The sequence below is a fragment of the Corvus hawaiiensis genome, chromosome Z (assembly GCF_020740725.1).
Source record: "Corvus hawaiiensis isolate bCorHaw1 chromosome Z, bCorHaw1.pri.cur, whole genome shotgun sequence".
Classification (NCBI taxonomy): Eukaryota; Metazoa; Chordata; class Aves; order Passeriformes; family Corvidae; genus Corvus; species Corvus hawaiiensis.
The window spans coordinates 1,063,053-1,089,561 of record NC_063255.1 but is presented as its reverse complement, the minus strand read 5'-3'; the positions used below and the strand labels follow the sequence as shown (position 1 = coordinate 1,089,561).

The 26,509-nt window shown below is 52.1% G+C and overlaps 2 protein-coding genes across 7 annotated transcripts in view; both read left to right on the top strand.

Annotated features, from left to right (window-relative positions):
• ME2 (malic enzyme 2) overlaps positions 1–12,887 on the top strand; it is a 33,658-nt gene extending 20,771 nt beyond the window's left edge. Inside the window, exons 5-16 of the mRNA XM_048291628.1 lie at positions 122–197; positions 559–720; positions 1,247–1,350; positions 1,671–1,780; positions 1,890–1,987; positions 2,971–3,084; positions 3,176–3,290; positions 4,218–4,360; positions 7,806–7,908; positions 8,606–8,676; positions 9,328–9,426; positions 9,778–12,887. Of these exons, the coding sequence (XP_048147585.1) occupies positions 122–197; positions 559–720; positions 1,247–1,350; positions 1,671–1,780; positions 1,890–1,987; positions 2,971–3,084; positions 3,176–3,290; positions 4,218–4,360; positions 7,806–7,908; positions 8,606–8,676; positions 9,328–9,426; positions 9,778–9,927 (1,345 nt within the window). The 3' untranslated portion in view covers positions 9,928–12,887. The remainder of the gene's footprint in view (positions 1–121; positions 198–558; positions 721–1,246; positions 1,351–1,670; positions 1,781–1,889; positions 1,988–2,970; positions 3,085–3,175; positions 3,291–4,217; positions 4,361–7,805; positions 7,909–8,605; positions 8,677–9,327; positions 9,427–9,777) is intronic.
• Positions 12,888–15,946: 3,059 nt separating this feature from the next.
• ELAC1 (elaC ribonuclease Z 1) lies at positions 15,947–22,047 on the top strand. 6 transcript variants are annotated; one of them, XM_048292499.1, is made up of 4 exons: positions 15,947–15,985; positions 18,056–18,231; positions 19,601–20,068; positions 20,774–22,047. In XM_048292499.1, exons 2-4 carry the CDS (start codon positions 18,075–18,077, stop codon positions 21,235–21,237), a joined length of 1,089 nt encoding a protein of 362 aa, XP_048148456.1. In that variant the 5' UTR covers positions 15,947–15,985; positions 18,056–18,074; the 3' UTR covers positions 21,238–22,047. The 6 variants fall into 6 exon arrangements, with proteins under 6 accessions (XP_048148456.1, XP_048148455.1, XP_048148450.1 ...); XM_048292498.1 differs by having other exon boundaries at positions 15,968–15,985; positions 18,043–18,231; XM_048292493.1 differs by lacking the exon at positions 15,947–15,985 and adding an exon at positions 16,873–17,085.
• The last annotated feature ends 4,462 nt before the right edge of the window (positions 22,048–26,509 follow it).

Genomic DNA, 26,509 nt, shown 5'->3' with positions numbered 1-26,509 from the left:
GTGGTTGTAACACTTTGCATTTTAAATTGCCCTGTTTGACATTTAGTTTTACAAAGCCAGGTGAAATGTCTAATTGTCACCCATTAAATCTTTCTGGTTTGCGTCCTTTCTTTTCTTCCAGAGGATTATTTATTTCTATCTCAGACAGAGGCCACATAAGGTCAATTGTGAACAACTGGCCAGAGAACGACGTTAAGGTACTGCCCCTGTGTGATTTAGTTTCTAGTTGTTACTTCCTCTCAGCTGAGCTTTTTAAGATTTATTCATATTTGATGGAAACATAAATATTAAGTAATGCATCCTTGGCTCTTTAGTGACGATGGCAAAAATGCAGCTAATTAAGGTAATGCATATCTTGATGATCAGTGTTTTATCCTAAATATGAGGTTTATGCGTTGAGGAAAGTATTCCTTGTAATCTGTGCTTTCTTTGATTGTGCAAACATACCTCAATTTTTGTCTGAGAAAAACCACAACTGGTATTGATTTAATCTTCATAAATTCCAGTGATCGGATATGATTTTACCTGCTTTATTCTTTTTTTTTTTTTTTCCTTCAGGCTGTTGTTGTCACTGATGGAGAAAGAATTTTGGGTCTTGGAGACCTGGGTGTGTACGGGATGGGGATCCCAGTGGGAAAGCTGTGTTTGTACACAGCCTGCGCAGGGATCCATCCAGATGCCTGCCTGCCCGTGTGCATCGACGTTGGCACCGATAACATGGTGAGTTGCCTCAACTTGGCCCGCCCTGAGTTACCCCTGTAAAAAGGGGTTGGTTTTATTTTTAAAGAATATTCCGTACTACAAGGGAGTATTTTTATTTGAGCACTTTTATTTGAGATAAACCCAAATATTTTATGCAAAGGGTGAATGATTTGGAATTCACCATACGGGGATTTAAAAGCGCCGGTTAATTTGTCCGTGAAAGGGTGCCGGGGAGGAGTTGGGATGCTGGAACACTGCGAGATAGGCAGTCCGTTTTGACCTGACTTTTAAGAAGCTGGAAATGGGAATTAGATTTATTAAAGCAATTTGTTGTTCACAGTATTGATTTGTTCCATTTTAAAAGCAGCCATCACCAGCCCCAAGTGCCAGCTGAAATTACAGAACGTTGACATTGACTGGAGGCTGTTACAGGGGCTGTATAAATGCAGCATCTCTGGTGTGAAATGGGCTCCTGCGAGCTCTGCAGGGCGTGTATTGAGGAAGTGATTCATCCTGCTGCTCTTCCTGGTTTATTCTCTTTCAGACGCTCCTAAAAGATCCGTTTTATATGGGGCTGTACCAAAAGAGGGATCGCTCGCAGGTCTACGATGACCTGATAGATGAATTCATGGAAGCCATTACAGACAGGTATGGCACGGAGTGCTCTGCACAGAGCTGCTGGCACGAAACAACCCTAACACACACTGTCCTTGACGCAGTCCTTTAAGGAATAGGGAAAGGACTGGAAGCTGAGACGAGTGTGTGTGTCTGTCCCCGGAGTGACATCCTCAGTGACCTAGAACATGCTGCTTGTCGTTATCTGTAAATGAGCACGGAGCGGAGACAGAGCTGTTCAGCACTGACGGGCCCGAGGACAGCCTGCTTCCAAAGATAATTGATTTACGTGCAGCATTTGCTGTTTGTCTCTATCTCTGTCCAGTGATGGAAATGTTTGCCATGTTCTGTAGGTATGGCCAGAACACACTGATCCAGTTTGAAGACTTTGGAAACCACAATGCTTTTCGGTTCCTAAGGAAATACAGGGAGAAATACTGCACCTTCAATGACGATATTCAAGGTATACCCTTTGTTCATGTTCCTTAATCTCCGTGCAGAAACTTTGCCCAAAGCCACCATCTGCCTGGTAGATGTGTTCAGCTGCCCTTAGGTTTGCTCTGCTTTCACAGGGACAGCCTCAGTGGCCTTGGCAGGACTGCTGGCAGCACAGAAAGCCACCGGTAAACCACTCACAGACCAGAAAGTGCTGTTCCTTGGGGCGGGAGAGGTGAGTTCTCTGAAGGGCTCGAGAGCAGCAAGAGATACGTAAAATGTGTATTTTCTCATCCTGCGGGACTCGTGGAGATTTGCATTCTCTGAATGCCATTGCATAACTTTTCATATTTCAGGCCAGCTGAAATGCACTAGCAGAAGGGACTCTGTGCTTAAACAGGACTGTGTCAAGGTGTTTCACATTTGCAGGGACTCACACTTTTCATGTTCTTGCATGGCCTTGAAAAAAGCATCAGGGACTTAATTGTGTGTATTTGAAGGGAAACTCACCATGAAATTACCATGTAGCGAGAGCATCTTGCTAATTTTAATAGCACTGGAGAGAGGTACAGGGAGTTTTTCTCAGCAAGGTGATTCAGTCTGCAGCAGGCACCAGTTCCTGGTGCTGCAAGTGCCAGGAGCAGCACTGCGCTTCTTGGTACATCAGCACAATCGCTCCTGTGGTGCTGACAAAATAACTCAATTATCTGAAAAGTTCTCCATCTGGGGAAAGGCCGATTGCAGTAATTGGCCGGAGCTGCCCTGAGCCCTGCTCTGCATCTCGCTCTGCCTTACTGCTCCTGCCGGGCTCAGCAGCGCGTGCAGGGAGCCAGGGGAGGGGACACGGGGCCAGCCAGCACCTTCCTGCTGTCCCTCTCTCTGCCAGGCCTTCATCTCGGGCAGCAGCGGCAGGTTTGGGGAGCAGAGGGGCACCAGCCCCGGGCTGGTTTCCTGGCAGAAGGGCTGAGCCCTCAGCGGTCGCTGTCGGGTTGGGCTGCGTGGTGTGGCTGCTGGGCTGGCACAGGCGCGGGGCACAGCGCCCAGGAGAGCTGCCCCTCTTGCTCTGCCTGAGGATGTGCCACTCTTGTCCCAGGGAGACATCTGTGTCTCAGAGCAGACTTGCTGAGGGGTTTTTGTGGGGGTCTTGAGCAGTGTGGGGTTTGTGCTGGCAAACCTCTTCCGTGACCTATTACAAATCCGAGTCCTTCCTTGCACCAGGCCGCCCTGGGAATTGCAAACCTCATTGTTATGGCTATGATGGAAAACGGAGTGTCTGCTGAGGAGGCCTCCAGGAGGATCTGGATGTTTGACAAGCACGGTTTGCTGGTCCAGGTAGGGGTGCACCACGCCTGGGAATCCCACAGCACGGGTGGTCACTGCTTTCCCCGTCCTCTCACAGAAGGAACCGATGTTTTGTCTGCAGGGCCGAGAACAGAAGGTGGATTCCAACCAGGAGCCATTCACACATCAGGCTCCAGAGCACATACCAAAGACTTTTGTAGAGGCAGTGAACATACTTCGGCCTTCAGCTATCATCGGTGAGTGAGGTTATTGTTGTTTCTGTAATTTGGTTATTTGCTGCCTTTAATAGGCTAACGTGGCTCTGGAGGGCTTGGTGACAGTGATCTGCATTTCTGCTGCGGTGAACAAGATGAAAATGTGAGGCCAGTTTTCTACTTGAAAATACACTGAGCTGTGGTGCTCCTTCTGGACCTTGTGTCCTCAGTGACAGAGAGCAGCCACAACCATTCGTGTCTTCTGCTCTGCAGGAGTTCCCTAACTTGAGTTGTTTTGGTATATTCTGACCTTCTGTCCCCCGGTCACTTTCTCTGGTCAGACCCTGTCAGCACCCCAGCTGGAAGGAGCAGCTCCATGCTGCACATCACCAGCACCTCTTAGGTCACTGACACCTGTCAGTGATTATTTACAGCTGTGGCTATCTGCAGAGAACAAATGGGATTACAGGTATTTCCTGGTATGACTGCAATTTCCTCTGCACATGATCTATCTGGAAAAGAAAAGGGGTGTTTTGGCTGAACACCCTGAAGGTTGTAGCCACTGCACAAATGTGTGCCATAGCTGTGTGTTTGTACGTCTGGGTTTGGGTGTGGTCAAGAGCACCGGTGTCAGGTGTGCATTGCACAGCTAACACCCACCTGGGGTGAATCATCCACCAAGAACCTGGAGTTCCCACTTGCTTAGCCAGGACAGTGTTCTCTGTACACATCAATACCAAAAAAGTAGCGTGAAGTAGGCTTCTGGAACACACTCCATAGACGTTCCTGTGAAAATGGTGAATTTCAGCCAGCCAGGAGCAGTGCCTGGTTTCCATCGCCAGCTGCCAGAGAAGCTTTGCTCTGAGTGGGAGACTTGAGGGCTGACATGAGCTCAGCTTACGGTCGGTGTCACCTGCCCTGAGGCAGCCGAGGATTGGTTCTATTTGTGTGTGTTTCCATCTCCTCCAGGAGTTGCAGGAGCAGGGCGTCTCTTCTCCCAGGATGTGCTCAAAGCCATGGCTTCCATCAACGAGCGACCCATAATCTTTGCCCTGAGCAACCCCACGGTGAAGGCTGAGTGCACAGCAGAGGAGGCTTACACGATAACAGAGGTGTGTAAACTCAGGACTGTTGGCTGCTGGGACCATTTGCGAGTGCCTGAGCACAAGAATTCAAATTGTTCTGTTGCTGCTTGGACTCGGTGACATCATAATACAGTTCTTTCTCCCTTCTGGCAAAAGTTAATGGGGGTGATTTGAAAAGAAGCCTTGGTTTTTAGGTAGCAACATTTTGCAAAACTCAAAATAGCCCAGATCTTGTTTTTAGGAGAACGACCTGCAGTACCGTTACGTGGCTTTGATCAATTAACTGTTTCTCAGCGCTCTTGTTAATTGTTTTGTGTTTTAATGAAGCACGTTAGCGTGGCAGTGCAGAGTTAAGTGCAAGCTTCAGGATGCGGTGGCTGTGCAGTCCCTGGAGCGGGCGATGCCCTTGCAGCACGCAGGCCTGCGCCTCGTGCAGGCGCTGCGGGTGCCACCGGCGGTGCCCGGGCAGCGCTGTGCCGCGGGGCAGGGCTGCCCTCTGTCCCCGGCCGCCACAGCTCAGGCTCTGCGCTGCCTCCACCCCGGGACTCAGCCAGGAGCAAGCGCCCCTCGCTCTGCAGCCTCCCCCCGGAGCCGCTGCGCCCTGCCGGGCCCGGAGCTGCGGTCTGGGGCTGTTTTTTCCTTAATAGCTCTGCTGTTAATAGCACATCCAGACCTTGGCTTTGCCTTCAGCGAAGCCAGTCTTTTATCCTTGTGCACAGCTTTTTGTGCAGAGCTGATTGCCTCTGAAGGGAGCTGAGGGGAGGGAGGTGGGGCACGGGGGGACCGTGCAGACGCAGCAGTGGCTGCGAGGCTTTGAACTGGCTGCTGGTGCCTCTCCGTCACCCTGCAGGCTGCAGCTGGTGTGATCTCTGTGCCGGCCACAGGGCCTGCTGCAGACTCCAGGGGTGGCTTCTTTTCTTCTATTTCTCTTTTTTTAATACAGTCCCGAATCAAGTGATTCATCTGTGAAAATGGGTGTGTGGAGACCTTTCCTTGTTTCTTGGTGCAGACTGTGAACGCCTCCCTTGCACCGTCAGTGGGGCTCAGTTCCCAGCAGTACAGCCCCAGCAGTGGCAGTGTCCCCTGGGAGGTGGCACTCCGCTGTCCCCATCTGACACCCAGATTCTCTTCCATGTTCTGGGCCCGTCGGCTCGGGGGAGCTCCTGCCACAGAGATCTGCAGCCCAGAGGGAGCTCTGGAATAGCAGTCTCTGGACAAAGTCTGGATCTTATCTCTTAACAGCATATCATCTGGGTTGGAAAAGCCCTCCAAGGCCATGAGTCCAATCGTTCCCAGCTCTGCCAAGGCCACCACTGACCTGTGTCCCCAAGTCCCACATCCACACGGCTTTTACACCCCTCCAGGGATGGGCACTCCACCCCTGCCCTGGGCAACCCCTGCCAGGGCTGGACAATTCTTCCCATGGAGAAACTGTTCCTGCTGTCCACCCTGAGCCTCCCCTGGCCCAGCCTGAGGCCGTTCCCTCTCCTCCTGTCCCTGTTCCCTGCGAGCAGAGCCCGACCCCCCCGGCTGCCCCCTCCTGTCAGGGACTTGTGCAGAGCCACAAGGTCCCCCCTGAGCCTCCTTTGCTCCAGCCTGAGCCCCTTTCCCAGCTCCCTCAGGAACTCTCCAGCCCCTTCCCAGCTTCCTCAGCCGCTCCTGGGGCTCCAGCCCCTTCCCACCTCTGTCCCCTGCTCTGGACAAACTTTTGAATTAAGATGGTGCAGTATCTCTCAGATACCTTGCATTAACCAGAGCAGTGAGTTGGGCAGTGTTTCAGTGTATGAATTCCAGTATCTTGGATAGAAGGTAAACAAGAGTTAGTCATGCAGCCAAGACTTCAGCTGGCATAAACAGATGTAAGAACTGCTGCCATCTCTAGCTGCAGGAGGCCAGGAGCACAATTAGAGGGGGAATCAGCCTGATTTTTGCTTTGCACCTGTTACAGACTATCAGCAGATGTTGCAAGGCGAGAGGCTGGCTCTGCCCACAGCTGCGTGCTGAGCCCCAAGGAGCTGCACCTCGGGGTGCTTGTCACTGTCGGCAGCAGAAGCAGGACACTGCTCCCTGGGGTCAGGGGTGGGGGCATCTTCCCTGCAGGAGCTCTGTGAGCACAGCGGTGTTCACAAAGTTTGAGCCCAGTGCAGAGAAGATCTTTGGGGTTTTTTTCTGTGTTGGATCCGTATGTTCCTTTAGTCATGATTTTCTGTATTTCTGGTTATTTGTACACATGGGTTATTTGGACAATTAAGCACTGCTGGTCAGTAAATGAGCGGGTGTAGTTTTGTTCCAGTCTTTACTCATACATTTTGAAGTGTTTCTGTCTCTTTAAACTTTCCTGCAGTTCTGCTGTTTGTTGCCATGATGCTCTTCGGCTCTCTGACATGTACTCAGTTGACCCATAGCTTGCCCTTCAAAATATATTTTTCCCTTCAAGATACAGTAACTACTTAGGAAATGGACTCCAGAACCCTGACTGTTCTGTGAGTCCCTGAAAATCTCCAGCTCCGCTTGCTTTGTCATGAAACTAACAGAGTTTGTCAGGCCATTAGGGATCAGAGCTGTCACCCCGTGTGTCTCCCGGCCTCGGGAGCAGCGTGATCCTGGCTGGGGTGAAGTCTCAGGCTGCACTAGAGGCAGCAAGGAAACAAAGATACCATCGCAAGCCTTTCGTTCCGTGTTTTTTTCCCACTAGATGGCACCTGTAAGAGGCTTTCGCTGCCCCTGTGTATTCCGTGGGCTTCTGCTGCCTTCTAATTTGCTTTGTCTTTTGGTCCTGTCCTCCGGTGCATCCATTTGCTTTGCTCCCTGCACAAAAAGGCTCTTGCTGTGGCTGTGCCCTGGCATTCAAACACAGTTCCAGAGCCTTCAGCTCCTTCCATAATTTGTTTTCAAACATAGTGGTCCTGGGGAGCCCCAAAGGTTTTAAACTGATCTTCTTAAATCTGTTACTCAAAGGAAAGTCAAGATTTTTTTGCTTTCAGTGGCTTTCCTGCTTGAGAAGAGGGTCATTTATCTAGAGGGTGTGGTTCACACTCAGATATGTTTTAGTATTTTGTGCCAATCAAAGGCATTTCCAAAGGAAGGGTAAGCAAACCGCATTACTCACTGCTCTCGTAGCTCTCGGCAACAGAGGCCTGATACAGCAGTTCCTCCCTCTGCCTCCCCCCTCCAGTAGGAAAGTGACCTTTTATTCCCACTTTCATTCCCACTTCTGCTCCGGTCTCCTTTGAAAGGGGCCATTGTCACCCATCTGCAGGGTCCCCGTGGTTCCTGGCCGGCGGCCGTGGTTGCGGTAGCGATTACCGCGCGCGTTCCTCGTTCCGGTGTGAGGAGCTCCTCTGGGTCAGCAACGAGCGATTAAACAAACAGAGCTGTGGGAGCTGCACGGCCCGGCCTGGCTGCTGGTGCCTGGCTCTCGGATTGCTGCTGGCGCTCCAGCAGCAGCCTGATCCGTCCTTCCTTTTGCCAGGGCCGCTGCTTGTTTGCCAGCGGCAGTCCCTTCGAGCTGGTGACTCTGAAGGATGGAAGAACCTTCAAACCAGGCCAAGGAAACAATGCCTACATTTTTCCAGGTAATAAATAAAACTGTCGCTGTTTAATCTCTTTAAGATTGGGCCACCTGCGCCTTTTCTTGGGTCCCTTCGCTGCATGAGGCACAGTTAGTGAGGCAGCACGAAGAGATGTTGCCAGCATTTGGAGCTGAGAACTTGGGTGAAAAGTGAATGATTGAACAATCAGTTCAGGGTGGATGTTGGGCACGTGCAGCTCCGTGTGCGACACAGAGAGCAAACCCAGCTGGATATTGCTAAGAAAACAGAAGGGTGTTATTAAAGGCTTTGGAAGTTGCTGCACTGTGGGTTCTTCTGCTTGTTTGGGGAGGAAAGGAGAAAATAAATGTTAATATGCACTTGAAGTTATGTTAATAATCCTCGAAGTTAAAAGTTCTTAAAGTTATATCTGCACAATGGGGGTAGAAAAGTAGCACTGGGGGTGTTTCTGTGCCTTCCCCTTTCTGCCCTGAGCAGCTAAGCTCCAGCCCCTTCTAACAGCCAGCTACTATGGCTGCTCACATGGGAATAGTGTTGTGAGCGTGGAAGGTGATCCTTAAGGTCTCCTCCGACCCGAGCCAGCCTATGACTCTCTCACAGTGTGTGCAGAAAGCTACGGGAAGGTTTTCAAGAGCAATGCTCCTGGTGACTTGCAGCTTCTCGGCAGCAGGCTGCATATTTTAAACTGATGTGGCCCTGATTGGCACTAATTTCCTTGTAGGCGTGGCTCTGGCTGTGATCCTCAGCAGTGTCCGGCACATTAGTGATAAGGTTTTCCTAGAGGCTGCCAAGGTAAGTCTGGGGGCAGAGCAAGCCGTGGCTTCTGACACGACAGGGATGGCTTGATGGGCACTTTTCTCAAATCTTGGTGAAACACAGTGGTTTCCTGTTTGATTTCTGTTGGCTTATCCTTCCACAATGGAAAAAAAAAAAGGTGTTTTGATCAAACAGAGTTGTGACAAGAATCAGGTTCCATTGCAGCTTTGGTTAAGTAGGAAGTGTGTCCCTGTGTAAATTGCTCCCCAGCCTCGTAGCTGTGGCTGCCCCCTGCCCTGCCCTGCCCTGCCCTGCCTGGGTTCTGTAGCTGCCACTGCAGCCCCCAGCATCCCGTCCCCTCCTGCCTGTCCACCCTGGAGCAGGAGCACCTTCCACACCGGAGTGTCTGGGGATCAGCCACCAGGCATGCGGGCAGTGCTCCTACAGCTTCCACGGCTGTGGGGGGAATTCATCCTCCAAACTCGTTTTGCTAAATGCTTACAGTCACAGCGTGCTGGCTCTCAGCTCCACAGACTGAGAATTTCGGGAGGCTGACTGCCTTACTGCAGTGCTTTGGGAACACTCTGGCACTAAGAGCGCTGCAGCTTGATTCTCTCAGGTGTTCCAGCATGTCATTAGTCACTTTTGGGGCACAGTAAATGAAAAGTGTTTGTTTTTCTAACTCAGGCATTGGCAGAACAGTTGACAGATGAAGAGCTTGCGCAAGGAAGACTTTACCCTCCGCTGTCCAATATCAGGGAAGTTTCTATTTATATTGCTGTCAAGGTGAGTGTGAAACATGAAATTGCACTGTACTAAAAGTGGTTTATGTGTACATTAACCTGCAGCATTGCACCGTATGACCCTTGAACACGAGGTGCTTGGGCACAAAACACCCGGTTCTTTGTGCCTGCAGTAACAGGCGCTTATAAAAACGTTCCGTTCTTTGGGTGCTTCAGCTTGGCAGTGGCGATGGGCCAGAACGATGCCCCTTTGGTTCCTGAAATTAGGTTTTCAGATCCTAGCTAAGCCGTTTGGGGGCTGTAAAGAGGCGCTGGTGTTCCCACCGCTGTTGCGTGAGCGGTGAGCGCTGTGTCGGTGCAGCAGGCGCAGAGCAGTGCTGGTTTCGCTCCCCAGGTGATGGAGTTCCTGTACGCCAACAACATGGCTTTCCACTACCCCGAGCCCGCCAACAAGAACCACTACATCCGCTCCAAGGTCTGGACCTACGAGTACGAGTCCTTCATGCCGGATGTGTACGACTGGCCCGAGTCCAAGGTGCACTGATGCACCGCGGCATCGCGCTCCTCAGGCAGTTCCTTCTACTCTGCAGGGATCCCTTTCTCAGACCAACTTCAATAATGATCTTTGACTCCTCTTAATTTATTTGCGCTCATTTCATTGCCCTTTCCCTCCCCGCCCCCCCCTATACTCTGTTTTTCACCTGTTTTCTCCCAAGTACCTGACAAACTGTATGGATGGTGGCATCTGCCACAGGGATGAGAGAGCCCTCCAAAATGAATTTAAATAATGACATTGCATTTCTAGCTTAGAGCCAGCACCACACTGAAGAATTCCATTAGGGATATTTTAGCTACATGCATTTGATGATGAACTATAGCTCTCTAATCACTCTAATCTGCTGATTTCCAGAATGACTTATTTCTGCCTTTAATAATCAGTCTTCTGATTGTCCTAGTGTTGTCACGCTGCATTAGCTGAGACATCGAGGGAGACCACTTGTCAAAAAAAAAAAAATAAAAAAAGGACAGTTAAAGACAACTTTAAGGGTCTGATGGGCTTTCTCTTTTGTTTAATGTTTAGAGATGCCCATGTCCAGACATCCTTGTGGCATTGGCTGCTGTTTCCTTGAGGAGCAGCGAAATGTACACTTGCGGAGCCTGCAGCAAAGTTTGCAGTTTTGTTTTCATCACTCCATGAAATCTGTTCTCAGGAAAAATGTGAACTAGTTCAAATTATCCTTGGGAAGCCTGAAAATAATATTAATCACTTAGTAGCTTTTAGAAACAAGGCCACGCTGTTGCAGGAAGAGTTTTACCGGGTAAAGGTAGGACCTGAAGTAATTTATGGAAATCTTTTAGAGATTTTACACAATGGACTGCAAGATGATGTACCAAAGGATTTTTACTTAATTTTTAAATTTTTCTAGATTCCATTTCTTCTACGCCAGGTTGTTTTCTCCCTTGCATCCCCTTGTTCTCATGAAAAGACTCTTGTGTGATGTTTTATGACATTGCTGACTCGAGAGCCCCGAAGTGGACTCACTTCCAACAAGCACCCCGTAGGCAGCTGATGGAGCTGGAACAGAAGTGGTTGTCAGGCAGCTATTTACCCGAGTCTGACTGAACCTTTCCTGTGGTCTCAGTCCCCTGTACTCAGGGGCTCAAAAGATGCAGTGCCTACAACCTCTGTATTGATCTCTCCAACTTACTTCATTTACAGGTCTAGTTTGTCAGCATCCTTGTGTGCAAACAGAAATTTCCAGTTGAGTTTCTCCTTGCCAGGGGTAGTACTGCCCGTTTGCTGCAGACACCGCAGTGTACATTCCCTCTGATTCCACTGGGACGAGGCTGAAGTGCCCTCCTCACTCTGCAGGGGCAGGCAAGGACACCAGTGATGGCCACAGGCTGTGACTTCCCTGAACGTGGTCTCTGCAGCGAGAACAGCGATATGTCAGGAACAGCAATAAAGATACTGAGCTGTTCCACGGGTCGCTGCATCACGGCAGGGGAAGGACAGCAGTAAATAAATAGATACATAGATGGATGTGCCAGGGCCGTGCTGCAAATGTGAAGCCAAAACCCAAAGAGATAAAGTAAAGCTTGCTCAGGATGTAGCCATGGCAAGCACTGCTCTCCTATCCTCAGTTAGATAGGAAAATGCAGCCTCCACAGAACAGGCCAGGACAGAGCCGGGACAATGGTCTCGGTGCCCCCTTAGGCGCCTACAGCCTCATCTCTGGCTTCAAAATTACATTCATACAAAGAACAGTAAACTTTGGGAAGGCTCTGCCCAAGCGGGAAAGAAGACTGATTATATAAACACAGAAAACAGTGTCGTGGGGAAAAAACTGTGGTGTTCAAGCTGTGGTAAAGTGTTGTGTGGTGGGGCTCGAAGTGCTGCGCCGCTCGGTCGGGCGGTGTGCACGGACAGGAACTTGCACTTGCAAGTACATGTACAAAAGACACCAACACACATGTAGGATGTTTTTACAAGGAATGCTTTTTTCATCTATTTTTGCTATGCCTTGTTTTTTTGTATTTAAATTAGTGATCTTACTGGGAAAAAAAAAAGGAATTATTTATTCAATGTATGGATTATCTTTGCCTTTTGAAAATTCAGCTCTATCTGAAGCCTGTTGTGTTGTGCCAGTGGAGTTCTGCATCGTAGGATTCCAGTGTACTGGGAGCACACACTCCCTCCCTTCTGCCAACAGTCCAGTCAGACAGATGAGTAACAGAAACACCCAATGCCCCCATCTCATGTCCCAGCTAAGAGCGATCAGAGGCAGGGGCTCCGTCCCTAGCTCTGGGAAATAGGAAATAAAGATCCACGTCCACCCCTTCAGTGTGATTACTTTATTTTCAGGCAAGGATGGCAGCTGTTGTGTGTAACCAGTGGCCATTGGTAGCACTGAGGAGCAGCTGGAGCTCGGGAAAGCAGCGTGGCTCCTGCTCCGGGCAGGGGTGATCCCGGTTCCCGAAGGGAGCTCCCGCGGGGGGATCCGCCGTGGCTGCCGTCGGGCTGAGGGAAGGTGCCTGTTGTGCGCGGTCCTTTCCCTTCCTGGCACGGGCTCCCTGCCGTCTTTAAGCAGATGCCAAGAGGGATTGTTGGGAGCTGGCGGGCAGCGGGATTTTCCCAAGTAATGTTTCTGTAAATCCCACTGCACGGGCGAGGGCAGAGCGGTGCTCGGCAGCCCCGCAGGCTGCAGCGAGGAGCAGCGCGGCGCTGCGGGGCTGTGCTGGAGCTCAGCAGTCTGTCCCCCGTCTGTCCCATCACTGCAGCTGGGTGGTGCCGCTCCGACCTGCTCCCTGCCCTCGCTCCTGGGCTTTGTCTGGCCAGGCTCTGTGCATCCGTGTAGCTCGCAGTGTGGACGCGGTGGGATTTTCCTTCTGACGTGCAGCCACTGTTTCCTGTTGGCAGCAGGTAACCTGTCAGCTCTCAGAGTTTTAAGTCCATTTTCACTCCCTCTTTCATCTTCTCCAGAATTTTTTTTTTTTTTTTTTTTTTTTTTTTTTTTTTTTTTTTTTTTTTTTTTTTTTTTTGGATACGTAGAATTTTAAGATACATAGATTCATGTTCAGTTTTTCTTCAGGTACAATTAATCCTTGAACTAATTACAACTGCTAATCTTGCTGCCTAGTAAGGAACCACAGTTTCCTTTTTCATATTGTACTTAACATGATTTTTGTCTGTTTGCTGGCTTACTCAAAATATTTACTGATCTTTACCTGTACAGAAAATTCTCCCAGACAGTATGCAAAGGGAAACAGGTGTCACCAAGGATGCATTTTGTAATGTTACACAGTGTAAGTTAAAAAAACACATCACCTAAAGCACCACCAGTGTTGCAGCTTGTCACACCGCCCTGGTGACTTGCCCTCCACATGGTATGAAAGACCGTCTTCCATGTCTCCCTGGGGTGTGCAGAACCCTTCTGAGAGGATCAGGAACTTCCACCGAGGTCAGTCTTTCCCAGGATTTGTCCAACGCTTGCCTCCTTAAAACCAACAGAAGCAGGACTGAGCCTCTTGGCAGCAGCCAGTAGAAATGTTTAGGGGATAGTAAAGGTAGCTAATGAAGCACAGCCTTTCTTTATAAAATACGTGTGTTTTTGTTCAAAGATGTTACAAGGGTTTGTGTGTTCCTGAAGCCTCTGCCCAGGTGCCAACGTGACGTGTAGAAGAAGTCTGTGGAAATGTTGTGTCTGATAGATTTTAACCCCCAGTGTGACCCGTGGCACGAGTTCTCGGTTACGTTTGTGAACAGTGGTGCATCCTCATCTGTTGTGTTTGTTTTCCAAGCCTCAAACAAAGCGGCACTGTACCTGCAGAGTGGTGTGTAACAGGTTTCCTGTGGTAGGTGCGTGTCTTCCTCCTGTACTGTTGTTTCCAGCACGCTGTTTTATGGGGATAAAGTAACTCTGTCACACTCCTCTGGTAGTACCTGCGAAGATGAACCGTACACCTTTTAGTTTCTCCTTAGCAGCCCTCCGTGGTGACTGTTCTGTGGGAGAGTGGGGATCACTGCTGTACAGGTCCAACCCTGTGTTTTAGTTCAGCTGACTCTGGGCCCCAGGCAGCCCAGGCTGTTTTTCACTGGCTCAGGGCTCTCTGGGCTGCAGAGGTGCAGAGCTGAGCTCCTCTGCCAGTCACAGAGAGGTACCTGCAGACTCTCAGAGCAGAGTGTAAGAACGGTTTGGATGCTGTCTCACTGCCTTGAAGAAACCACTGTCATTTCTGGACTCTTTAGGATGATACATACTGCTACCCCATCCCGTAACAGCCACGTGCAGCAGACAGGGACTGGTGTTACATGGAATGCTGGAGCAAGGAGGAGATCCAGAGCAAAGCTCTGATTGCACTGGCTTGGCAGCTGAATCTGAGCAAAGCAATTCAGCTGCTGCTGCTGCGGCTGCAGGGACCTTTAACTCTGTGTGGACCTCCCCTGCCCTCCCTACCTGCTCCCAAGAGCCGCAGTGATGTGGTATCAGCACTCTCGGGGCGAGCAGCGAGGACAGCACAGCTCCGAACCTGCGCTGCCCCGCCGCTTCCTGGCCGCAGCGCTCCGTGGTGATGGCACTGACCCACGGAGCTGGTGGCACCACGGGCTGTGGCTGCAGCTGGAGGAAAGAGTTCTGTCATCAGACATCCTGCTCCTGCTGCGGGAGCCCTGTGCTGGGCACTCGTGTTCCCCAAACTCGCCAGGTTGAGCTCAGCTCTCCACGTACCATTGACTTTGGCTCATCCGTCCTTCAAGTAGATCTTTCCTATATAGGAATTTTTATAGGAATAAAAATACTCTTAGGACTGAAGATGGCTGGTTTGTCAACAAAACAGCAAAATAATCTACATTTATTTCTATCTTACGCATATCTCCCTTACGCAAATCAATGTAAGCCTGCCGGGGCGCTTGTGAGAACAGCTCCAGCCTGATGTGTGCAGGGCTGGCCGTGCCTGGGAGGGTCATTGCTCAGCTGAAACTAAAACTGTATGTAAAATGTGAAATGGTTGGAGTTTCTTCCTACTTTATAATGTTGTAACTCTATTGAAATGTGTGTTCCGGTCTTCTATTTTCTTAGTAAAACGCATTCCCTTTGCCTAAGTCGTGCCTGATGTTCTTTATTCTGAAAAAAAAAAATGCTTGACTTATCCAGGATTGGAACAAGTCCCTTTGCCAAGGGGCTTTGTAAATGGTTGGATGTGATGATCTTTAAGGTCTTTCATAGAATCAGGGAATCAGAGGATGGTTTGAGTTGGAAGGGAACCTTAATGACCATCCAGTGCCACCCCCTGCCATGGGCAGGGTCACCTTCCACTGTCCCTGGTTGCTCCAAGCCCCGTCCAGCGTGGCCTTGGACACTGCCAGGGATCCAGGGGCAGCCACAGCTGCTCTGGGCACCCTGGGCCAGGGCCTGCCCACCCTCACAGACAGCAATTCCTTCCCAATATCCCATCCAGCCCTGCCCTCTGGCACTGGGAAGCCATTCCCTGGGTCCTGTCCCTCCATGCCTTGTCCCCAGTCCCTCTGCAGCTCTCCTGGAGCCCCTTTAGGCCCTGCCAGGGGCTCTGAGCTCTCCCTGGAGCCTTCTCTTGTGCAGCTGAACACCCCCAGCTGTCCCAGGCTGGCTGCAGAGCAGAGGGGCTCCAGCCCTGGAGCATCTCGGTGGCCTCCTCTGGACTGGCTGCAGCAGCTCCAGGTCCTTGTGCTGTTGTTCCCCAGGGCTGGGGCAGCTCTGCAGGTGGGGTCTCCCCTGAGCGGGGCAGAGGGGCAGAATCCCCCTCCCCTGCTGCCCACGCTGGGGATCAGCCCAGGGCACGGGGGGTTCAGGTCCAGCTCTCCCCCACAGCACCCCCAGGTCCTTCTCCTCAGGGCTGCTCCAGCTGCTCATCCCAGCCTGGATTGATCCCGGGGGTCACCTTGGCCCAAGTGCAGCTCCAGCACTTGGTCTTTTTCGATATAATCAATTCCAAGAAGCAATTTACCCTCCCCTATTTCCCGCACCCGAGAGCCCGGGCCGCGGGGCGGGCTCTGCCCTCACGGCCCCTCCCGCCGCCCGCCCCCGCCCGCCCCTCGCCGGCCTCGCCTGACGCCGCCGGGGGAGGTAGGCCGGGAGCGGGCCGGACCGGGCCGGGAGCGAGCCGGACCGGGCTGGGGCCGGGCCTGGAGCGGGGCTGGGGCCGGGCCTGGAGCGGGGCGGGCCTGGCCGAGCCCCGGTACCCCGTCCCCGAGTCCCCGGGCCCCCGCTCTGTGTCCCGCATGCCCCGAGCCCTGGCCGGGAAGCGCGGGCGGAGCCGGGGTTGGCTGAGGGGAGGTCGGTCCCGGCAGCGCCTAAAGGGGCTCCAGGAGAGCTGCAGAGGGACTGGGGACAAGGCATGGAGGGACAGGACACAGGGAATGGCTTCCCAGTGCCAGAGGGCAGGGCTGGATGGGATATTGGGAAGGAATTGCTGTCTGGGAGGGTGGGCAGGCCCTGGCCCAGGGTGCCCAGAGCAGCTGTGGCTGCCCCTGGATCCCTGGCAGTGTCCAAGGCCAGGCTGGACACTGGGGCTTGGAGCAGCCTGGGACAGTGGAAGGTGTCCCTGCCCATGGCAGGGGTGGAATGTAAGTATTTTCAAGGTTCCTTCCAACCCAAACCATTCAATTCTTGTATGATTCCATGGTTTTACACAAAAGAAAAGGCAAATGCAAATATTTGCATTTGCAAAGTGTTTATTTCCGCTTCTGGGGGTGTGATGGACATTAATCATTGCTCCCACTGAGCCCCCAAGGTCAGGTTGCACCTTGGCGTGCTTCGGAGGACCCTGCAAGCCCACCAGGGAAGAGAGTGCTTCGTTTTAAAATTCCAGAATCGCAGAATGGTTTGGGTTAGAGGGGCCTCAGAGCCCATCCAGTTCCACCCCTGCCACGGGCAGGGACACCTTCCGCTGTCCCAGGCTGCTCCAAGCCCCAATGTCCAGCCTGACCTTGGACACTGCCAGGGATCCAGGGGCAGCCACAGCTGCTCTGGGCACCCTGTGCCAGGGCCTGCCCACCCTCACAGGGAAAAAAGAAATGGAAGGTTGTGGAAACTCCTCTAAAAACAACTAAAAGTGAGAAATCTTTTGAAAGATGTTAAGGCACCTGGAGCTTTAAATTCTCCTGAAAACAAGACAGGAACAAATTCTGGGAAGACTTAATGCTGGAGAGAACACACTCCATGAGGTGAGGGGGCACCGCATGGTTGTCCTCAGGGACATTCTGCTCCTGGCGCAGTTTTCCAGAGGCTGTCTGGCCCCTGCAAACCAGCCAGGCTCCTCATTTAGACATTATCACTGATACATCAACAACTGGGGTACAGATATTTAGGGTGAAACAGGTGTTCCCTGGCCTGTGCCCTCGGGTCACTCCCACCTCTCGTGGTCTCCAAACTTGTTCTGAGGGAAGTGACCCTTCCCTCTCTGCGTTTCTGGGCTGCCCGCTCCCGAAATCCGGGGCTGCTGTTGGAATGTCAGCAGAGACTGGCGATAGTCATTCTGAAAGGGCTCCTGGAGGGAAGGCTCGTGCAGGAAAACTCAACATTTAAACAGAGCTCAGAGGAAATAAATAACAGTGGGACTGGAGATCAGAGCTGTTCCAGCTGGATAGGGCTGTTTTCCCTGGTAATCCACAAAGGCCTTGTGCTTGGGCCGTGTGCTTGCAATCTTCCACCGACATGAAAAGGAAATCTCTGCTGGTAAATAATGTGTTGTCATACCATGCTCCAGGGAGGTTTTATTTTTATGTTTTAAGGGAAAGGGAGTTTGATCCTCACACTGAACTGTGGAAGATGCCTTCATTTAAAACAAAAAAGTTTGTTGGTTTCCCTGTGTAAAGACATCAAATCACAGAATCTCCTGAGCTGGAAGAGACCCACCAGGATCATCCATTCCAGCCCCTGGCCCTGCACACACACCCCAAAATCCCACCCTGGGCATCCCTGGCAGCGCTGTCCAAACGCTCCTGGAGCTCTGGCAGCCTCGGGGCCGTGCCCGTTCCCTGGGGAGCCTGGGCAGTGCCCAGCACCCTCTGGGGGAAGAGCCTTTCCCTGATCTCCAACCTAAACCTCCCTGGCACCGCTCCAGTCTGTGCTGTCCCTGTCTCAGGGAGCAGAGATCAGCACCTGACGCCCCGCAGCTCCAGATCTCTCTTGCAGGTGCCTTCCCAGCCTCGGGATGTCTCTGGATATCACCTTCCTGGGCACGGGCTCAGCCTACCCCTCCCCAGCCCGGGGAGCGTCGGCGCTGGTGCTGCGCAGGGAAGGGCAGTGCTGGCTCTTCGACTGCGGGGAGGGGACGCAGACACAGCTCATGAGGAGCCACCTCAGAGCAGGTTGGTGCTGTGGGAAGGCGTTTTGGTGAGGGAGGGGGAGAGGTTTCGTGAGGTTAAACGAAGTGCTTTGTCCTCGTTGGAGCACCTCGTGGTGTTTGAATGCGGAGGAACAAGCGCGAGCACCGGAGGGGGCTGCTTTGGGCGGCAGCTGCCGTGTTACAGCACGGATACTGCAACGCTGCTGCTGAACCTGCTCTGCAGCAATCCCTGATTGCCCCTTGGTGGAGAACTGCCTTCCAGAACCAAGCTTCCCTGAGTTAATGTCTCGGGCTTGGCACCACAGAGCAGCTTGGAGCAGGAGCGCTGTGTTGTTCGTCTGGAGGCTGCTCTAAGCGAAACCTGCCACGAGTCTTCCTGTGGGTAAATGTTTCTTTTCAAGCGGAGCTGTGTGTATTTGGGGTAACTTCCACTTTTTGGCAAGTAAATCAGAAATAAAGCTCACCTCCAGTCACTCCTTTCACAGTCCGCAGTGGCAGGAGCTGACTCTGTCTCCCCAGTAATGAATTGTGAGTTACAAACAGAACAGGATCCTGCTCCTCCAAGCTCTGAAGCTATCAGGGAATTTAATGACAGGTAGATAGACTAATTTCTATGAAATTAACTGATTTTTAATAAATTCATCTTAAAACAAAAGGAGATTCTGTCACTCCTCTGGCTCGGTCCCAGCAGGTGCTGGAGGAAGTGTCTTGCCGTGTGGAAGTGGGAACTCAGCAGAGGAGATGGAGGCAGCTCGATTAAAGTACATGTGTCTGCAGTGAGAGAAGGTCCTGGGCTCTTCCAACCCAGCAAGGGCAGGGGTGACACAGCTCAGGCACGAAAGGAAGCCCAGCCATTTCCAGTGCAGCTTGTCACTCGTTTCAAACAAACCAGTCAGGAACGGTGGCCTTCTTGCCTCTTAGGAAACTCCGAAATCAAAACTACGTGCTGGTTTGGGGTTTTTTTTTAATTTTGTTCATTTCACGTGGTAGAGTCAAAAGGAGGAGCAACACAAATTCCACATTGTGTTCCTCATTAGTCTGCAGTTTCCCTGTAGGATTTAAGCTCAGAGTCTTCCTAGCACTTCTTTGCATCTCACGTGGCAGATGTCAGCAGCCGGTCCCATTCCGTGCTTGTAGATTACCTGGCTTAGAAGGAACTCAAACTTGCATCTCTGCAGCCTTCTCTTGGCAAATCAAAATAAACCTTGTGTGGAAGGGATGGGGAAAAAACACCTTTTGGGTTGGGATTTGTTTGTTAAACACTGGCTTTATTTTAATTTCCCTCCCTGCTTATTTCAAACGTCTTGCCAAACAGTGATCATTGCCAAGTTGTTGCACAGTTTATTTTCCTGTCTTTCCCTGGTTTTATCTTTTCCTGTTCTGATCAACAGCCAGAATTACCAAGATTTTCATAACTCATCTTCACGGCGACCACTTCTTTGGACTTCCTGGGCTGCTGTGCACCCTCAGCCTCCAGAGTAACGCTGACCCCAACAAGCCACCTGTGGATATTTATGGGCCCTTGGGACTACGGAGCTTCCTGTGGAGGAGTCTGGAGCTGTCCCACTCACAGCTCCTCTTTCCCTACACTGTCCACGAGCTCGTCCCTACGCGGGACCAGTGCCCCGCAGAAGAATTCAAGGACTTTTCTGGCTTGGACAGAGACGAGGCAACTCGCCAGGGGCCTCCAGGGAGAGTTCTGCACCTGGATCCAGGAGAAGACTCCTACTTGCTGGTGGAGGATGAGCAGCTGGTTGTGAGAGCGTTCCGCCTCTTCCACCGCATCCCCTCCTTCGGCTTCGTGCTGGAAGAGAAGCCCCGGCCTGGGAGGCTCAACGTGCAGAAACTGAAAGACCTTGGTAACGACTGTGACTTATTTCTCCTCTTTTTACTTCTTTTATGACCACCTTCCTACGAGTTCTAGCAAAGCAGAGCTGCTGTCTCTGCCCGTGGTCTGTTTTAATTCAGTTTTCCATTTTCTGTCGAAGGCATTTTGGGGGCTGACCCCCGTGCAGCACTCTGAGCTGGTGTGTAACACGGGTGCCAGGTAATACCACAGACCATTTCCATGCTGGGAAGAGCAAACAAGTTCAGGTGCCAAAGTTTAAACAGCTCAGCGTGGCTGTCAGGAAAACAATGGCCAGTGTATTTGTGTCACTTTATTGACTTTAATATGAAGAATATAAGTGGGGGGTTTTTATATAGTTTCCCTCAGCAGCTGTGGCTGCCCCTGGATCCCTGGAAGTGTCCAAGGCCAGGCTGGAATCACCTGGGACAGTGGAAGGTGTCCCTGCCCATGGATGAGCTTTGAGGTCCCTTCCAACCCAAGCCATGCTAGGATTCTGTGATTTTCTTCAGACGCCCGTCCTGCTAGTGTTACAAGCTCTTAATTCGTATGAAAAATGTGAAATACCAATTGATTTTTATATTGAGGTTGTGCTTTTTTTCAGTGAGATAGCTTTATATCTAGCACATCTCAAGTGACGTCCTTCCAAAGCTGACACTCACATAATTATACCATAATTAACATCATACTTACGGGCTCTCCTGCCTTTACCTACCAGGAGTCCAGCCGGGTCCCTTGTATGGGAAACTGAAGAGTGGGACTGCAGTTGTTCTAGAAGATGGGGCAACAATTTCTCCTGCTGATGTCTTGGAAGCGCCCATTCCTGGCAGGAAGATCTGCGTCCTGGGCGACTGCTCGGGGGCGCCGGGGGCCGGCGCGGCGCGGCTGTGCCGCGAGGCAGACGTGCTGGTGCACGAGGCCACGCTGGACGACACCCAGCAGGACAAGGCCCGGGAGCACGGGCACAGCACGCCCGCAATGGCTTCGGAATTCGCGCAGCTGTGTGGGGCCAAGAAGCTGGTGTTGACTCACTTCAGCCAGAGGTACAAACCCGCTGGCCAGGGAGGGCAGGGCGACGCGGACGTCACCCTGCTGAAGAGGCAGGCAGAGTCCGCGCTGCGTGGCCAAGAAGTGACGCTGGCTGAGGACTTCATGACAATAGAAATTCCACTGAAAAAGTGATAACGGTGGTGCCAGCGAGCTGTCTGCGGGCACGGGGAGCGGGGCGGCGCTGGAGGGAGCGCTGCTGCTGCTGCTGCTGCTGCTGCTGCTGCTGCTGCTGCTGCTGCTGTCCCAACCAGCTCTGCTCCATGGAGTGCAGGAGTCGCTGCAAACTGCACCGAGTTGTGCTGCTTTTGTAAAGCAGGAGGAAAGGATGGTCCAGCACCTGGAACCTGGAATGAATTCCTAAGTGACAGACACCCAGCCTGCCCAGAACAAGTGAATTCCCAAGTGACAGACACCCAGCCTGCCCAGAACAAGTGAATTCCTAAGGGACGGACACCCAGCCTGCCCAGAACAAGTGAATTCCCAAGTGACGGACACCCAGCCTGCCCAGAACAAGTGAATTCCCAAGTGACGGACACCCAGCCTGCCCAGAACAAGTGAATTCCCAAGTGACGGACACCCAGCCTGCCCAGAACACAAACAGCCCGAGCCTCCCCAGCCCGGGGCCTTTCCTCGGGCGCAGACTCCTGGGGCACAGCACGGGGTTGTTTGGCTCAATGTGCCCCTCAGGAGGGCTCCTCTGCGTGGCATTTCTGGCGTCTTGCCCATTAAAAACCTCTGGATAACATCTCTGTCAGACCAGTGCACAGGATTTTGGCACTGTTACTGATTTGTGTGTGAGGGGATGCCAAAATTAATAAAGCATTGGGAGCTCTGCCGAGTGTTTGTAACTGGGGGTGTTGCTGTGCTCAAGGACAGGAGCTCTTCTAATTCTCCACCTGCATGTGAAGTTTTCTCATAAATAAATGGAGTTTTTAGGCTTCCTGTCAGAAGTGAATGACTCTTTAACAATTTGATCCATTCAGAGCTCTAAAGCACAGCACTGAATTTGCATACCCAGTGAAGTTTTGGAGGTATGCTCTGGCAGCCTCTGGCCAGATGGCAAATAGTCTCCCTTAGACTGTTCTTGCAAAAGCATTTTAAAAGGTAAATTATCCTGATAGAAGCACATTTGTGTCTGCAGAAATACTCCTATGGGGGAATTTCACCTGCACATACTCAGTCTGTTTCTGCCATGAATTTATTCCTTCAGTTAAGGGATACATAGACCCAGCTTTTATCTCCCGTTCTTCCCACTTCAAACTCGAAGCTGGTGTTTCCCAAATTTTAGCTGGATTTGCTGATCCAAAGTAACACCAGTGCTCTTGAAAAACGTGCCCCAAGTATCCCCTGGGATGTAATCCTGGAAGCTGAAACACTTGGTAGCTGTCTAACCAGCACTGAACACTCTGTCAGGTTTGCAGGCAGCTGCCAGAGCCTGTGCTGGTACTCCTGCAGCTGTAATTCAGCAAAGGCTTCAAAGAAAATCAAAAGGAGTGTGATTCCCCAGTGTCTGGCTAAACGGATCAGGATGAGTTCCACAGGTTATCCCTGTCCTTCAGACAGACTCTGTCTTGCCCGTGTTCACGCTAAATCCAAGCAGAATTACACCAGCATTAATATTTTTGCTTCAAATGTGCTGCAGATGCAGAGGGATTCATTGATTTCTTAAAAAAATGGTACTAGGAAGAGTCGCAGGCTTGAAGAACATGACTTGTGGAGCAGAAACGCGCTGGTCTCTATGTTTTCTCCCAGAAATAGTGTGTAAAACAGGCAGAGTATATGGATCATGCAGTAACATGTTCCATCTCCCCACAAGTTGTCTGTCTTTCCTTTGACAGCAACTGATGGCAGGTGCAGAGACCTTGGTACCACACTATTTTGAGTAGCCAGAAGCTGGGCAGACTCCAGCTGTTCTGAGTTTCATACAGGGGAAGAACAACTTTGTTGTCCTGGCCCACGCTGCTGCACCTGTTTCCTCACTGGAACAACCAAAAACTCCTGTTTTTAAGCCCATCCACAGCTGTCACAGGAAATTCAGGGCACAGCTCCAGGCCTTTGATTTAGGGTCCCAATCCTGGGTAAGAAGGGGTCATTTTGGGTAAAGGACAGCGAGAGTATCAAACTGGAGCAACAGCTCAGGTCCTCTCCAAGCACCAGGTCTGTAACTTGCTGCACAATTGACACATTAGTGGATTTTAGTGGAATTTACCCTGTAGGGGCGTGGAGGAGGAAGGGCTCCTTTGCCCCGAACCGAGCAGCGAAGCTGAAGGCTGCGAGGTCTGCGCTCAAGGGCAGATGGCACGCTGCCGGGTTACAGAATGATTGCTTCTGGCTGTGCCAGTGGGTCAGAGGACACTCAGTGCTGGAGCCATGTAAAATCTCTGTACTTCCAATTCAATGTACTCTAGGGCTTGGAAACAAGTTACGGGTGCCTCTTCTCTAGCAGACCCATGTGTCCTTGCTTACCATGCTCCACTCTCCTAAGTCTGGATCCTAAATTACTTCATAAGTCTGACCGCTAATGAAACCTGAATTAAAGTAATGAGAACGTGTGTGCCAGCAAGGAAAAGCCTGGACCATAAATTGCCTATTTTCTCAATGAGTTTATATTTCCATTCATCATTTGTTGGTCAGCAGAGTGCAAAATTCCTTTGCATTCAAATGTATCTGCCTGAGAGTTTCATCTGTCAGCAGACAAGGACTCTGCTCTGGTCCTGGAGGGACCATGAGGGAGTTTTAACAAGTTCTGGGTATGTAAAGGAAGATTTTTAAAAAAAATTTTTTTAAGCTTTGAATAACTTATTTTAAACATTCTTCTGCCTTCCTGGAAGAGTTCCTCTAAGTTTAGTTCCATTTTTTGTAGCTGTTACCAGTGGAAGGACTTGTTAAAACTGCAGAAGCAGCGTTTTGCGACATGGGAAAGGGGAAGAGGGAGGAAATGAGAACGAGAAGAGTTTTGTAAGAGCAGAGACGCTCCTCGCTGGAAGGATGAGCGCTGATCAGAGGGAGGGAGGGTGAACATCCCCTCTGCTGAGGTCTGCAGGAGATGCTGACAGGGAAGGTCCCTGCAGCACAGGAACAGCCGGCTGCTCCCGTCTGGCGCTTCTGTGTTGGGGATGGAGAGCCCGAGCCTGGGTCTGGGTTCTAGATCCAGAATCTGGGAAGGGAAATGTGGCTGTGGATGTTCCAGCCTCTCCCCACGGCCCACGGCGGGACTCTCCAGCTGCCAGTGCCGAATAAACACAGTCTTCGTTGGGAAGCATTTTTATTTTTATTTGTTTTAAACAGACTTTAAAAAGGATTGGCCCTTACCGAATTACGCTCGTCTGTAAGGAAAAGCACGTTAATTGTTCACCTGGGGTGGTTTGGTTCCAGAAACCAGTTTTCTGGTGAGGTGGGAAGACTGGCCCGGGTCTCACGGAGATCAGTGGTTTGGCACACGGTCACCGGGACAGCGTGATGGGTTTGTTATTATCAATAAAAACACCCTGATTGGCACCTTGAGGTAGAACAAGTCGCAGGAATTTGATGGAAGCGTTTTGGGAAGCAGGGTGGGGACACAGTAAATGCTTTGTGAACCGAGGAACAGACACATCCACAAACACAGAGAGCTGTGCCGGTGCCCACAGTACTTTGGGACACGCAGCTCACACCCTGTCGGATTTAATACGAGTAGTTAACGTTAATTTAGTTAATTTAGTTCAACATTTGTGCTGTGGAGGGGGGTCAGTCACACTGCCCCACAGCCCTGCTGCAGAGTCACCCCACATATTCAGCAAAAATACATTGCATTTTTCAGGGGATACGGTATTTCAGACACCTTTTTCCATTCTGTTTTGTATTCAAATGGTGGCTCAACATCACAAAGGCAGGAAGATGTAACATTCTGGCTCTAAAATATCTTTTCAGCTGAGTTCCTTCGGGGAATTTGCTTTTGCCGGGTGAGGAGATGTGCAGAGGGAAAGCAGCTGAGCTTGCAGGGCTGTCCTGGGGCTGCTGGGCTCTCCGTTTCTGCAAGTCCAACCCCGTGCCCTGGGCTGATCCCCAGCGTGGGCAGCAGGGGAGGGGGATTCTGCCCCTCTGCCCCGCTCAGGGGAGACCCCACCTGCAGAGCTGCCCCAGCCCTGGGGAACAACAGCACAAGGACCTGGAGCTGCTGCAGCCAGTCCAGAGGAGGCCACTGAGATGCTCCAGGGCTGGAGCCCCTCTGCTCTGCAGCCAGCCTGGGACAGCTGGGGCTGTTCAGCTGCACAAGAGAAGGCTCCAGGGAGAGCTCAGAGCCCCTGGCAGGGCCTAAAGGGGCTCCAGGAGAGCTGCAGAGCGACTGGGGACAAGGCATGGAGGGACAGGACACAGGGAATGGCTTCCCAGTGCCAGAGGGCAGGGCTGGATGGGATATTGGGAAGGAATTGCTGTCTGGGAGGGTGGGCAGGCCCTGGCCCAGGGTGCCCAGAGCAGCTGGGGCTGCCCCTGGATCCCTGGCAGTGTCCAAGGCCAGGCTGGACGGGGCTTGGAGCAGCCTGGGACAGTGGAAGGTGTCCCTGCCCATGGCAGGGGGTGGGATGGGATGGGCTTTGAGGTCCCTCCCCACCCAAAGCATCCTACTGTTCTCTGATTAGAGAGTTTGCACCTGTGGGGCATTTGTTGGGGTTGTGATCCCATGGCCACACATTTACGGAGTCGCCTTTGTGGCCCTGTGTGTCCCCCCGTGCTGGACTGGGCACCGCGACCCCCTTGTCCTGCTCTGGAACCGCCATTCGGGATGGACCTGGAGCGGCTGGAGCGTGTCCAGGGCAGGGAACGGAGCTGGGAAGGGGCTGGAGCCCCAGGAGCGGCTGAGGGAGCTGGGAAAGGGGCTCAGGCTGGAGCAAAGGAGGCTCAGGGGGGCCCTTGTGGCTCTGCACAAGTCCCTGACAGGAGGGGGCAGCCGGGGGGGTCGGGCTCTGCTCGCAGGGAACAGGGACAGGAGGAGAGGGAACGGCCTCAGGCTGGGCCAGGGGAGGCTCAGGTAGGTCACCAGCAGGAATTTCCCCATGGAAAGGGTGGTCAGGCCTTGGCAGGGACTGCCCAGGGAGGTGTTGGAGTGCCCATCCCTGGAGGTGTCCAAGGAGGCCCGGACGTGGCACTCAGCGCTCTGGGCTGGTGACACGGCGGGGATCGGGACAGGCTGCACTCCGAGGTCTCGCAGGACTTTTCCAGCGTCACCGATCCCGTGATCCATCTGTTGCAGTCGCACTTTCGCATCTGCGCCCGGCGCCGGCCGCTCCCCGCGCTCGCTGGAGCGCTGCCCGCCAACCATAAACACAACGCGCGGTCGCGCCCGCCCGCGCCCCTCTCGCAGCCGCGCAGGCGCCGCGTGACCCGGATGTGGCGCGTGCGCGGCGGCGGCGGCGGCCCGGACGTG